The 15,473-nt window shown below is 42.5% G+C and overlaps 1 protein-coding gene across 1 annotated transcript; it reads right to left on the bottom strand.

Annotated features, from left to right (window-relative positions):
- Nucleotides 1–731: 731 nt before the first annotated feature.
- LOC307074825 (rod cGMP-specific 3',5'-cyclic phosphodiesterase subunit beta-like) lies at nucleotides 732–13,186 on the bottom strand (the record flags this gene model as incomplete). The annotated part of the gene is made up of 23 exons (XM_079735202.1): nucleotides 732–787; nucleotides 1,229–1,382; nucleotides 1,555–1,638; nucleotides 2,347–2,421; nucleotides 2,653–2,716; nucleotides 2,815–2,922; nucleotides 3,453–3,553; nucleotides 3,769–3,856; nucleotides 4,253–4,362; nucleotides 4,663–4,770; nucleotides 4,949–5,098; nucleotides 5,286–5,351; nucleotides 5,597–5,740; nucleotides 6,306–6,455; nucleotides 6,555–6,602; nucleotides 8,409–8,475; nucleotides 8,678–8,742; nucleotides 9,144–9,218; nucleotides 9,549–9,689; nucleotides 9,792–9,881; nucleotides 10,996–11,148; nucleotides 12,287–12,598; nucleotides 13,028–13,186. 23 exons carry the CDS (start codon nucleotides 13,184–13,186, stop codon nucleotides 732–734), a joined length of 2,568 nt encoding a protein of 855 aa, XP_079591328.1.
- Between the last annotated feature and the right edge of the window lie 2,287 nt (nucleotides 13,187–15,473).

Genomic DNA, 15,473 nt, shown 5'->3' with positions numbered 1-15,473 from the left:
TGCTTGATTAAAGGGTTGGCAATATCTACTCTAAATTTGACAGACAGAAATATAAATGTTTGTAACCAGATGTAGTAGGTACACTACGGTCTGTAACCAGATGAAGGATGTAGTAGGTACACTACGGTCTGTAACCAGGATGTAGGATGTAGTAGGTACACTACGGTCTGTAACCAGGATGTAGGGTGTAGTAGGTACACTCTAGGTACGGTCTGTAACCAGGATGTAGTAGGTACACTGCAGGTATGGTCTGTAACCAGGATGTAGTAGGTACACTCTAGGTAAGGTCTGTAACCAGGATGTAGTAGGTACACTCTAGGTACGGTCTGTTACCAGGATGTAGGGTGTAGTAGGTACACTCTAGGTACGGTCTGTAACCAGGATGTAGTAGGTACACTCTAGGTACGGTCTGTAACCAGGATGTAGTAGGTACACTCTAGGTACGGTCTGTAACCAGGATGTAGTAGGTACACTGTAGGTATGGTCTGTAACCGTACGGATGTAGGATGGAGCAGGTTCACTTTACCCACTGATGATTGGTCGAGGGTCTGCGAGTCCTCTACCATTCTATCCTTTGTTTTTCATGAGCCAGAATAATTCCAACAAACAGGAAAACCTATAACTCATCATTTGGTGTCACCTAAATGTGAAGCATCTCATGTCTGCTGTGTGTAACGCCATCATTCTCCTCCAATGCATTGGATGCTTTCATGGCCGCCGCTCTGTATCCTCTAACACAGAGTACAGGTCTTAGCCCCACCTGCTGCCCCGGGGTTGGCCGACCCAGCTGTGAAGAGAACATGGGAAGGGATGGTCAACATGGGGAACTGTGTCTGGCTGGCTGGCTGTGTGGCTGTGAGTGTGTGTTGACTGAGGCGTCATGCTCAGATGAAATGACGACATGTACTGGGCTATTTTTATAAACGGTGTGATAAGATCAATTCAATGCTAGCTGAGAAATACAGGATAGGGGAAGGATACGAATGATAAATTATATGTATGAAAGTATCTATCAAGATCTTGATACTTATTATACTATATATAATAAGCATCTCTTATGTTATATCTTACATGATAAGTATCCTTGAGAAGCCTTTACAACCTTTCTAATCATAATGTAAATGAAGCTATGTAGATATATCTAAATATATCTATATGTGGAGAGAGAGAGAGTCATTTATATATAAAGCTACTGCTTAGGTATTGATATAATGTATAAACATCCCACCTTTGGGGCCTGCTGCCGGGGCCTTGGCCGCCTTCTCCTCCTCCAGGACTTTGAGCTTGGCCTCGTACTCCTCCTTGCAGTTGTTCCACTCCTTCCTGTTGTTCAGGATGCCGTCCAGCATGGGAGTGATTGTCGGGTGGAAACGGGAGAACTCCTAGGCCCCAAAAGAAAAGTATACACACAGAAATATAAGGTCTTGTTGACGTACGCGATGACATTGAATGTGTAATTGACAAAATAGGACACGGGACAAACAATCGTTTGGTTTGAACCACCAAATGATTGATGCTTTCGTTGTATGATTTGTATGATGTGGAGACCAGTACCTTATAGACAAAGGTGCAGACAAAGTCGATGAAACCACATTGCATCTTTGGAAGTTCGGCTGATTTAGTTCGATCCATCATGGGCTATGAGGGAGAGAGAGAGATAGAGGGGGAGAGAGAGCGAGGGGGAGAGAGAGTGAGTCAGAGAGTAGGCCAACAGACGGTGAACACAGCCTGGCCATACGAAAGATCATAACAGCCTGCTATGGTCACAGCTTATTTCATTTGATTAATTTAAGTACTTTTATCCTTGTTTTCCTTGTGCTCTCAATGGGTTTTACTCTCAAATTATGTATATTTTTTTGTCTCAGAAATAACCTTGATTCTAAGAGCGGACACCAGATGATTTTTAGTATAACAGGGTTGTAGAGGCGTCGGCGTTCACGCAGGCCTTTGGTATGTATAGTATAACGGCTGTGTGTGAAGATGTGTGGAGCTTGGTCTGGCCAGCAGTTGATTCAAGAGAGGGTTGAGCTTCCCGGACTCTTAAAGTTCCCTATAATTTAGTGGCTGGATGCCAATAAATTCTACAGACACACACATACATATTTAACCAAGTCTATAACCAAATTTTCATGTGTTTTTTTATGACATCTCATCCACGATAAGTCTCTGATAGTTTTGATGCGAGGGATATGTAAAGATGCTTATCTTTAAATACTACAACTCAAGAATTGGAACATTAACAGCAAGAAGCAGTGAAATAAAACAATGTTGATCTCACCAGGACCCAGCCAACAATGAGCCGTTGGGATGGATGAAAGAAACAACAGCTTCAATAGTGAAACTCACAATAGGCTGCTGATCCAGAACATTCCTCTCCAGGTCTCCCTGCTCCCAGAACTCAGCTGCCACCAACAGGGCCACCTGCAAGGATCATGAGCATGATCTCAACACAGGTTTACATCTACAGGGTACACACACATGACTTGATAACGGTGAGACTAATTAATATAGACTAAAATGTATTTGTTATTATTTGTGTTTGTTTGTTTGTTTGTTTGTGCTCCCTCTCTCCTAACCACCCTCCCCCTCTCTCCCTCTCTCCCTCCCTTCCTCCCTTGTGTAACAATAACAGCATCACATGGAGTAGCTCACCTTGCTCTGCACCTCCCAGGGCTTAGTGATAGCAGATAAGTCACAGGCTGTCATCATCATCGCCCTGACATACAATATGAACACGTTAGGATATGACTTATGAAAGCAGGCAACATACTGCACACCACGCAGGATGTGTTGGTGGGTGCTTGTCCCACTCACATGACAATCTCCTTCCTGGTGGTTTCCAGAGACATGAAGTCCACCCACTTCTTCTCATCTTCGTAGGTTTTCGATAGGTCCACGATCTTCTGGAACATGGTCCTCTTCCTGGTGGGCGGGGGGAGGGGGGGGGGGATACCAGTGTGATGTTCCAGTATTTAAACAGGTCATTCATAAAGAGCTTGGACCATCTGAGGCCCAGAGTATTAAAACAGGTCATTCATGAAGAGCTAGACCATCTGAAATAGGTTGTTCATAAAGAGCTTGGACCATCTGAGGCCCAGACTATTAAAACAGGTCATTCATGAAGAGCTAGACCATCTGAAACAGGTTGTTCATAAAGAGCTTGGACCATCTGAGGCCCAGACTATTAAAACAGGTCATTCATGAAGAGCTAGACCATCTGAAACAGGTTGTTCATAAAGAGCTTGGACCATCTGAGGCCCAGAGTATTAATACAGGTCGTTCATGAAGCGCTAGACCATCTGAAACAGGTTGTTCATAAAGAGCTTGGACCATCTGAGGCCCAGAGTATTAAAACAGGTCGCTCATGAAGAGCTGGAGTATTAAAAGAGGTCATTCATGAAGAGCTTGAACCATCTGAGGATGGGGAACAGGGAGATTGAGGAGCAGCCTACTTGAAGTACAGAGCCAGGTCTGTGGCGATGATGGCGATGTCCATGAGATGGATCACATGCTCATGCTGTCGCCTGTTGAGGTTCTGGTAGATATTCAATTGCTGCGAGTGAGACAAACAGGGATAAGGACATTGAAGGACACCCACTGTACAATATATAGAGATGGAGAGTTATTTTTTAAGAAAGTATGATACAGATACTATAAATAGGGAGGGTTCTGAAAATATATCGTCAGTTCTCACTGGATACCACGGACCATACTGCACATGACATACATCATTGACATTTGTTTCTGTTGCCCTCCTTCGGTTCTCACCTCATCAGCTAAGAGGAACTTGCCAATTTCTAGATGGTGTCTTTCCATAATCGAGGTACCGTGCAACTTGGCCAGAGGATTGCCTGATCTGTTGGATTAAAGGAAACTACCGTGAACATAACACCCTGAACACAGCAAAACGTCTCACACCAGGTCATCTGGGTTTCAGCGGTCCATCTATGGTGTAGCGAGTGGTCAAAGCGTTCAGAAGGGGATTTAAATAAGTGTTAGTTAAATAAGTTAAATAAGTTTTGGCTTGTCTTTCCGCCGGGGGGAAAGTGGACTATTGCTTGCCAAGTTTGTGTTCTCTGTTTTCTCCCAGCTCCAGCAACATGATCGGTTGACACAAATAGGAAGCAAAAGAAAGTGAAACGCAGCGTTGGTTGGCCCAGAACGGCCCAGAGGATGTCTGCTACCAGACTTAAGGTTCTTCATACATTGGTGAAAACACACAGCAGGGCCAGCCAAAGCGTCTGTTACTTACTTGGTCTGGTAGAGGTTGTTGGTGCCCCGGTGATCGATGTCATGCAGGAAGCCGGCGGTGATCATAGCCATCACCTCCAGGTCGGTGTAGTATCGCTTCAGCAGCCCTGTCTGAAACGGTGGAGAACAACACGTGAACTTTGGGTGAACAGGGCGGGCTGCAGCTGGTGCAGTGTTCACTGAGGAAAGGACAAGGATCAGGTTAGGAGGAACAGGAGAAGGTGCAACGATTTAGCCTGTTTAGTTATGACTAGTAATAGTGCCGTAACCACAGTGTGATCAGTCATCAGCAGAGTGCTAACATTTGTGATCTGGTATCACTACATAGGATAGAGCATGAATGATGGATGAATGCATGGACAAATACTGAATGCATGAATGGCACAAAGGAATGAATAAATGACTAGATACCGTTAGGAGTGTGAACATAGTTTGGCCGACATTGAAGCCGTGGCGCCAGTTATGGTAGGTGATCTTCCTGTATCCCTTACTGATGGAGTACATGAAGCGCACTAGCACCTGGACAGAAAGAAGGAGGGAAAGAAAGAAAGATGTACAAAGGTTTGTTTGGAGTGTTTAGTAGCTCTTTAAGAGTAAGGTATGAAGCGTAAAATATAATCAAAGAGATGCATAATCATCTCCTTGCATAATGACAGACCAGACAGTAATAGCAAAAGTCTGATGTCCCTGTGCTTACCTCCTGCGGTACTTGGAACTTCTTGACCACCCCGACCTCATAGTACATCTGGATCCCACACTTGACCAGCTCCATCTCTGTGCAGTTGAGGTCTGAGAAGTGGAACTCGTAGATCTCAAACTTCTTAATGAGCTGGGGGAGATTCTTTTTCTAAAGATAAAACGACCCAGAACAGTATAAAAAATAACATTAAAGAGAGCCAGTAGGACACACACAGAACCAAAAGAGAGGATTAACATATTGTACCAAAGTAGTACCCAACACTCCTGATGTCTTCCACAATACCAACAAGATACATAGCAGTAAGTGACAGCCGTTAATATATATGGATTCTTACCAGGATCTGCAGGAGTTCGTCCTCCTCACAGTCTGCTGGTTCAGACCCATACAGCTCTCTTGTGTTCTAAAAAGACAACAATGTTATGTTTGTAACCTCAATAACAATGAAAGAGCACTAGTGAATGAGCCATTAGCACCTCCCTGGTGAGGGGTTCCAGTCTCACAAACCGCCTATGCAAAAACTCTCTGCACACGGTAATGAATGACACCAAATGGTGGATGACTTGTAGTCATCCACCAAATGGTGTTTATTCATTAGACGGAGGCCTGTGATTAGAGGACAGCTGTCACGTGGGTGTTGGGACTGACCAGGATGTTCTGCAGCTCGTCGTCACGACACTTGACGTGGTACATCACCATGTCCTGGGCAATGTCTTTGCGGTTCTCCAGTTTGTTCATCTTGTCGTATGTGTCCGTGTTCAGAGCTGACCAGCCTAGGAACTGAGTCAGGGCCTGCAGATACAAAGCAACATGTCCTTAAGATAATGAGGTTCAAACTTTAGATAAACCTGCCCTGGTATATACTAGGGGTGGGACAAAATATCCATCTATATCGTCGCCTTTCTCGTGCGACAAGAGAATCGATGCACTGTTGCAAAATATCGAAAAATATAATATTTTTCTATACTTTTCTTTTATTTTTTAAGAATTCATTTTGCATTTTCATGCTTGATTCATCAAGAGTTAAACAGTAAATATCATACCAAATATTGATAATTTAATTAATAATGTAAGGCGCTCTAAACAGATTTCACTGCTCCTCGAGGTGGCACTCTTAAATAGTCAAGACAAGTAACTGAAATACTCAGTTCCAAACATGAATAAAGACCAAAATACAGCAATTTACCAAATTGATCTCACAGTCATTTTGTATTCATTGTTAGACATATGTCGTGATATATCGTCATAGGATTGTCTGACAATATATTGATTATTGCAGAATCGCTTTATTGCGATATTATCGGTAATGAGTAAAACCACACTAAAATTGCCACCACAGAACATGTAAGACTCAGACCTCCATGAGCTGTTCGTCCTGTTCATCAAAGGGCTTTCCATCCTTCCTGTTGTAGAAGGTGGCCACGCCCACTATCTCTTCCTTCTTGTTGACGATGGGAAGGGACAGAACGTTCTTTATGGTCCAGCCGCTGCTATCCAAAGGCTCTTTCTGCAAAATAGTTCAGGCCAAGTTTAGTAATTAGTAGACATCATATATTTTGGTCTGAATGAATAACAATATATTGACCAGGGGAATCTAGGCTGTTACCTGGAATTGAAACATATCCTCGGCGGAGGCATTCATAATGTTGCAAATCTACAGAACGAAATAAGAGAATGTAAGGTTAAAGTTGAAATCGTTTTTTGAATATAATATATATAAATAAACTTAGCACAAAAAGTAAGGAAATTTGTGTTTGGTCGATTATTTCTCTGTGGTAACAATGCTTTTTGGCAATGAGTCTTATACCGTTGGAAAGCCTGTATAGTTCCCTTTCAAATGGTCCCCCATTTGTAAGGAACATGCACTTGTGGGATGAGCAGCAGCGCTGAGTATGTGGGTTGCGCCCATGAAAAATTTGCCAAATCTTCTCTGCCAATGCCAAACAGCTTATTCTGCCATTGACTCGTTTGGTGTTTGGTGGATTGGATGATTGAAGTTTGAAGAAACAAGACATATTGGCAATTTAATAATTTATTCATTTCACAAACAGGAGCCTCAGTAGCGTGTGGAAGAACCATACACAGCCACAACAGCCTGGCACCTCCTCCTCATGCTGGTCACCAGCCTGGCAGCACACTGCTGTGGGATGGCATCCCATTCTTCAACTAGCATTTGTCGCAAGTCAGCCAACGTGGTTGTGTTGGTCACCCTGGCACAAACAGCACGCCCAAGCTGATCCCACAAGTGTTCGATGGGGTTGAGGTCAGGACTGCTAGCAGGCCATTCCATCCTCTCCACTCCCACATTCTGGAGGTAGTCTCTGATAAACCCCACCCTGTGGGGGCGAGCGTTGTCATCTTGGAGGATAGAGTTCGGTCCCAGATTGTGGAGATATGGGATTGCCACTAATTGTAGATCTCATCTCTGTATCTCTCTGCATTGAGATTGCCTCCAATGATGACAAGCCTCGTTTTTCCAGTGAGGGAGATGCCGCCCCACACCATCACACTGCCTCCACCAAAAGATGTTATTCTATCGGTGCAGCAATCAGCATAGCGTTCTCCGCGTCTTCTCCACACTTTGAACCTATGATCCAACTGCCGTAGGCAGAATCTGGACTCATCACTGAACATAACGTTCCTCCACATGTTCAGGTTCCAGTGCACGTGTTGCAGACACCAGCGCAAACAGGCCTGACTGTGAAGGGCAGTCATGGCAGGACTCCTGGCAGCCCTATGAGACCGGAGATTGGCTGCGTGTAGTCTGTTCCGGATTGTCTGGGCAGAGAGCCGTCGGTCATATCATCCTGCAAACCTTGACTAGAAATCTGTAGAAGACAGCCTACGGCACCTAAGTGCTGACAGGGTGACAGCTAAGTGCTGACAGGGCCACTTCGCGGCCTGTCTTTGACATCCCCCATTATATGGAACTTGGCATTCAGTTTGGAGAGGGTACTAGGGCTCACTCCAAATAATGCCGCAACTTGGTTTTGCGAAACACCAGCTTGAAGTTGCCCTATCGCAAGAGCCCTATCCAGATCAGTCAAACGCGCCTTGCCGATTCTTGGAGCAGACACTTACTGACTGTAGCTGTACTTACAGTAGTAGGGCCCATGCTCACAGGTGCTGCCAATCAGCTGTCAATCAGGCACCTGATTGGCAGCACCTGGGGGTACCAGAAGCTCAAAACAAGTGTCAATAGCAACAGCAAAATAACCTGTTTGGTAATGGCAGAAAAGATTTGGCAAATTTTTCATGGCCGCAACCCACATACTCAGCGATGCTGCTCATCCCACAAATACATGTTCCTTACAAATGGGGCACCATTTGAAAGGGAACTAAACAGGCTTTCCAATGGTATAAGAATTATTGCCAAAAAGCATTGTTACCACAGAGAAATAATTTACCAAACACAAATTTCCTTACTTTTTGTGCTAAGTTTATATATAGAACAACTCACAAATCCACTCTCAGCGACGTAGACGGGCAGGCCACTGACCAGTGCCCAGTGGTCTGCTGGTGGGGTTCTGGGACAGATGGAGAGGAGGCCTTGTTAGAAGGTTCAGCCACCATCATTGTGTCAATTGTTCTATCTTGGAATGGGCCTCATTCGCCTCACGGCAATCTTGTTCCTCGCGTTTAAAACCAAGATGGATGAATAAAGCCCTATGTATTTTACAGTGGGCCAGATAGGTAAGGATACAGGAAAAAGTAGTAGGATTTACTCACGGTATGACCTTAATCTCTTCCTTGCCGTGTAAAATATAATCAATCACTTTGTAGAATATGACTTCCTAAGTGGAAACAAATGAAGAAAATAGGAAAGGAAACGTTAAAAAAGCAGATTGAAACCAATAGCATTCTCTACTGAATATTAACCTTTAACCTGCACTATGTAAGTTGTCCCCTTAGCAGCCTCTAGTGGCTTGAGTTGCAGCTACAGTTGCAGCTACAGTTGCAGCTACAGTTGCAGCTACAGTTGCAGCTACAGTTGCAGCTACAGTTGCAGCACGGTTCAAGTGACGAAAAAAAAGTGGACCAGAATAAAACTTTATTTTGAGTATAATTCCCAGGATGGTTTGACTGGTGGATGAGCACATTCTATTCTCGAGAATATAATTTTTACGGAGTCAATAGCCTCAGTAGAAAAGGTACATAGTGCAGGTTGAATGTATTAGTCAGGAGTGTAACGTACCCTCCCATCTGGCGTTAATGGGCCAGAGTACGGAGGCTGCTCCCCCATCAGCACCGGCCAGATATCAAAGAACTCCTAGAGGAAAACCACAGAATACAAATATACACATTAGAATTAACTCATGTTACACCCTGTAATACATTCACATGAAAATAAGGCGCTTAATTGTCGGTTGATGGTATGAAGGAAGATCACACCCAAAATGTTTACACATGCAAGCATGCACACACACCACCCTTATTTACACAAACACACACACACGCGCACACACACTCACACACACACACACACACACACACACACACACACACACACACACACACACTCACATTCACACTCATACTCATACTCAGATTCAGATTCACACTCACACTGACACCCACTCTCACATCCACGTCTCCGTACCTTTTCCTTGGTCATGTCTAGCAGGCCTACGGAGTAGCGATCACAGTTGAGGTAGGCTCGGACCGTATACAAGGCTTTGTGGAACTGTCGCTCTATGTCCGTCAGCTCTTCAAACACCTTGTTGGCAGACCACAGAAGAAGCTGGGGGAGAACATGCACACACACGTCTTGATTTTCTGCATCAATTACACCTCAGCAAAGTCCTTTTTGTCTTAAAGTAGCAGCAAAGTGGAGCCCTCTCACCTGTCCTTTGCGTGTCTCACAGTTGTGTAAGTAGCTCAAGTGGAAGATCTTCAAATTCAAGGTGGCGATTTTAAGGTACTTGGTAAAAAGCTAAGGGACAAAGATTAAGAGTGTGTGGATCACATGAGAATGCAACTTATTATATATATATATGTTTTTAGATATATAATAGCCTACTAATCATAAATCACACGTGATTGAACATCAAGGTAAATTAAAGCAAAACCTTTTACTTTTACTATGAAACAAATCTATAAATAATGACAATACAAATATACATCATATCAATCCTACTGTGTACACTTTGGTTATTAAATAAATGAGTTAGCTCAAGTGCTTGAATGTGAGGGCGCTTGCTGGCATGGCTGAGTGTTGGTGGTGTAGTAGTCGTCACTACGTCGCAGACACGTAGGCGTATATCCATTTTACGGCTTAGGTTATTTCTGATTGGGATGACATGATTACGCCTGGTGGATTAATGACCAGATAGACGTAACAGTGTGAAGGATGTAGGATGGCTAAAAGGGAATTCCCTACTTGGTAGTGATTTCAGCCCACAGGTGAACTTTAGCTCTGAGCCTTAGAAGCAGGGCAGAAAGGTTTGTTACACAATAAGAACATTATGTATCGCCACTTCCCTACCAACCCTACTTTAAGAATTATCGCAATCTGCTTCAATATAAATGTCTGTTACATATTTGTATGTATGCGTGTCTGTATGTGTGTGTGTGTGTGTGTGTGTGTTCAGAATGTGTATATTTATACAGGTATACAGTATTTACTGTATATGTATTTACTGTCTGAATCCATATTCAACAGCAGTATTTTCCATATACATGACATTGGAGACTTTATAATGGGAATATAAATATAAATAGTTCTGCATGCGTGCATTCTTGTGTTGCGCATGTTTGTGTAAGCCTTCGTGTGTGCTATGTGTGCAAGGGTGTGTGTGCACACGCGCGTGCATGCGTGAGTGTGTGTGCATGTGCTTGTCCGTGTGTTTGTGTTCGTGCATGTGTGTGTGCGTTTGCATGTATGAGCCTGTGCATGTGATTTTCAATGTGTATGTGTGCATGCATGTGCGTGTGTGCATTCATATGTGTGTGTGTATGTGTGTGCGTACATGCGTACATGCGTGTGTGTGCGGTGCGTAGGTGCGTGTGTGTATGTGTGTGTGTTTACGGGTGCCGTTGTGTCTTACGTCCTCATCCTCTGCGTTGAAGAAGGGTCCGCTGGTCTTGTTCAGGGCCATGATGACGGCCACCAGGTCTTTCCCGTTCAGGATGGGTGTGGCCAGGACGTTGCGCGTCTTGTATTCCGTGAGCTCGTCCACAAAGTCACTGAAGTGCTGGTTCTGCATGACAACAATGTTTGGAGATGGCCACACAAACAGTGAATTCTTGACATTTACTCTCTTGACTCGTATGACTATGCATTGTTTTTATATAGTTTTTAAAGATTGAAGTTATGCAATATGTCCATATTGACCTGACAATATGAAATATGAAATCAATATGAAATATGAAATCTATAGTATCCATGCCGATGCTCTTTGGAAAAACCCTCACCAAGACAAAATACATGGTTTGCAAAGACAAAATACATAGTTTGACTAATTGCACTAGACAAGGTTTACAATCAGTTTGTGTTTTTCTCGTTTTTGGATCATGTAATTGCAGTGCATTGAAGCGAATACATCCCAAAAGTCTTGTGATAAACTGAAGCTGGGAGTCATTGGTATTCTTAACAACCCTTAATAACCTAGTCCTAAACCCACCAAAACCACTATGTAAAGCTCTGTCGTTTTATTTATTCAGTGTGAAACTGTTAGCACTATGGAATTCCAGCTGACTTAAGAAACAGGCCAATTATCCAAAGCATTGCATGATGGGATATCAAAATAAATGGATTAAGTCTCACAAGGGGATTTGGGTGGTTATCCCCAGAGGCTAACACAGGCAGTCCATCGCTGCTCACTTACGTAGTCTCCTTTCAGACCGTTTATAGACATAATACAGCGATGAAAAGATGATTTTCCTTATTAATAGATATGTGGAATGTTATTATAATCATGTGACTGAAGTATAGAATGGTTTCACATGACGTCCCACACATTCCAAGCCGCCATCTTGGCACTTTATCACCACACCAATAATACTAACAGGTTGCTTGGTATCCTCAAATATGTTGTCAAGAAGGACCAACATGGCAGCTCTGAATATACTCTTGGCGCTTGGATAGTAACTATCTCGGTGCTAGATTGATTCAGTTCTATCACACCTGGATATAATGAAATTTAAGAGCCGTGTAAACCACTGTAGATTAACTGTCGAACACTTAACATTGTCAAGGAGTTGCCGCCAATCTTTAGTGGCTTTTTCGTGGTATTATGTAGTGTTTATTCCTCACTCTATGAAAAGCTAAGCACGGGGATATTATTAATATAAATGTAAATCATTAGCATTAGTATAGTACTGTCTGATTTTTACTACCTCCTTCACGTCTTTGACGTTGACCGTCTTCTTGGTCTGAGCCACGTGGCCCACCAGCCCTAGGTCCAGCGGGTACACTATCTCCGAGTCCGGCTGTACCACGCAGTCGTCGAACTCCGACGTGGCGTTGACGTTGAAGAGCCGGGTGGCCAGCTCCCCAACGCCGTTGCGCTGCCGGTACATGAACAGGGAACACCGGTCGGCGTGGATGAGTGAGCTGATTCTTTTCAGTATCTTAAACACCACCTTCTCCATGTTGACGTTCTCCTGCATGTCTTTGATCAGGTCGTACATGATTTGGCTTTCCTCCACCTGGAATGGAGGGAAAGCAAACGAGAACTCTACTCATTCGGATGCTAATTCAACAGTGCACCTTTTTTTTAAAAAAAAAAAAGATTCACAATTATGTGGATAAATGTATGACAATCATGAAACTCATCCCCTACTTTATATTGATATTAACTTGGCCTACCCTGAAAAATGATAGAGATTCTTTATATCGTCTACCTCAATTAAGGTTGCTTACAAATTTCCCGCCATTTCTATGCATAAACCACACAGATGTTGAGAGATATAATAAAACGTAAGAAATATATTTTTGGGGATTATAAAGGGACCGGTAAAACGTACAGGTTCAGGTCATCAAGAAGCACATTTCTTGTTTCATAAAATGTGGTTAATTCTTATGACTTCTCACTACTGATATTTTCCATCCTACATTTTGTAGCATCAGTAACATACCTGGCTGAGCTCATCAAACTGGCTGAAGTCCACCTGTTTCAGTGGGATGCTCGCCACCTTTGAAATAGAGTCCGGGTTCATTTTTTTGGCAAAATATGTTTTAGTAAACGCCGGGTTTCCGTCCAGGAACTTCTGTACATCCTCCTTTTGTTCCGCCATCTCCTGGTCCTGATCTCAGACTCTTTTCCTCTAACTTTTTTTCTTTTTGGTCAGGTCTTCTCTTCTCAAGCGTATTGAGAGCCTTCCAAGGCAAAAACCAAACTAAGGCTACAATAATAAAAACAAACTAACAGCAAACACCAACAAAAAGAAACATCGAAGAGCTAATCAATTAATCAACAAAATATTCAAATTAAATCAAATTTTTGTATCCAACAAAATCGCCCATCTGACAGAACAAAAAACGGACACATTCAGAATGTGTGTATAAAAAAGAAACAACAGCCTGATTCTATGTTAGTTTTTAAAAATAGAAAGTAAGGAGAGAGCAACGGAGCCCAGTGTTGGTGGAGGCAGGGCGCGTGGAGGGGCTGAATCCATTCAATCCTCTGTCATCAGCAGATAGTGCTGAAGGTTAGCCGGGATCTGCCTGTACTAAACTGATCAGCTGATCACCTCCTAAACGCTACCAAGGCCAGCTGACCCACAAGCCCAATAGGCCCCAGTCCCCTGGGGTGAGGAGTGGGTTAGACAGTCACACCACAAGGCCAATCTGAAGGCCAGTTTGTGTAAAGGACCAATACACACCATTCATTACAGCTCATTTCTGGTTTTGGTTAAAAACAAAATCCACTTTACTGTTAACTGTGGGGGGGCTCCACTTGTTGAAAAATATGCATGACACATACAATGGTCGGAGTCACAAGGAAGTTAGTACATAGTTTAGGATATATATTCTTCTGTCCTGTTATGCTTTTACATGCATACTATGTTACTTTACATCAGCTACTACAGGATTCGATACACTGTATTTCTCTGGTAACTCTGTTCAAACACAGACTCACAAGCTCTTTAAGTTCTTATTAAAGCAACCATCCTCAGCCATAAGCCCTATTTGGTTAGGCCACTGGCTGATTATCTCAGCACCCTGAATCCATCTCCTTCCGTGCGTCTCTTCTGCAGGCCCTTTATTCGCGACTATATGAGGTTGTGTTAAAGAATACGTTGTCATTTTGTGTTTCTTTGTGTCCCCGTTTTCATGGGGTATCACATAAATGTCATAGGACCGGAATCAGGACAAGGTCAGTGAAAGAGGACACAGAGGGGAGAGATGTAGTGTGCTTGGTAAGAGAGGGTCTATAATCCCTCAATTCAAAGACAAGAACATGTGTCTATGTCAGAGGTCGGCAGCCCTAGGCACGCGTGCCACCACTGGCACGGGGCGGCATAATCATTGGCACACTTAAAATAGATATATATTTATTTTTATTTTATTATTATTATTTAAAAAATTTGCAACACAGTGCGGCAGCATAATCATTACTGCCGATTTTTTTTTGGACTTTATTCTGTTTTGGGCAATTCCTCCCAGTGCAAATATGTTTCAATTAGTTACAGAAAGCAGTGTTCTGAAATGGGATCAATTAATAGTATTTAAACCTATGTTGTGAGTAATAGAGAAGAAAATATTTAAAATATTGTTGCAAGTGGCCTGTATGCATCGCCTTCACATGGTTTTGCAAAGCTGTACATGTCTTAAAGATATTGATGTGGATGGTTCCAACATTCTCATATATTCTTGTTTTTCACATTTCTCACAGTGCAAATATGTTTTGAATGAGTTTCTGAAAATGGTGTTTTAAGATGGGACATATGTAATTATAATTTGTAAGCCCATGTTGCAAGTATAACAACCAAAAAAACATTTAAAATGTTGATGCATGATTGTGGACTATATAGAAATAGTACAATTCCAGGTCTTCTGGAAATGTTTTTGGTCGCTGTGTCATAATTCAGCTTAATTTTTAATATATTGTTGCTTAAGGCACACTCATTAACGAGAAAATGTCAAACTGGCACTGCATGTTAATATTAAACCGGCACTATTTTTTCCAATTTGCAGCCTCTAGTGGCTTGAGTTGTAGCTCTGCCTCATTCACTATATTTATATTTTAAATAGTAAAAAATAATTAATTGTTGCAGTAGAAAAGTAACATAGTGCAGGTTTAAGCTTCCATAACCAACCTAAATAAAGTTTCTGCTAGATAATCTGCTACAATACTAGATGACACCAGAAAATGTAGGATATAGAGATAGAGAAAAATAAGAAGAGTGACCAATAAACAAGGGATGTGTACAGATTGCCGCTGTTTGAAAAAAAATTGTAACATTTATTGATTTTCATGTTAACTCTTTGGTTACCCTTTGAACTTGAAGTATTTGCTTACACACTAGCATGTCGTATGGAGCATTACACTATTGTGTTTCCATTTGTGATGTACAAAGT

The sequence above is a fragment of the Pollachius pollachius genome (genome assembly GCF_949987615.1).
Source record: "Pollachius pollachius genome assembly, chromosome: 4".
Lineage (NCBI taxonomy): Eukaryota > Metazoa > Chordata > Actinopteri > Gadiformes > Gadidae > Pollachius > Pollachius pollachius.
This window is presented reverse-complemented; position numbering and strand designations above follow the sequence as displayed.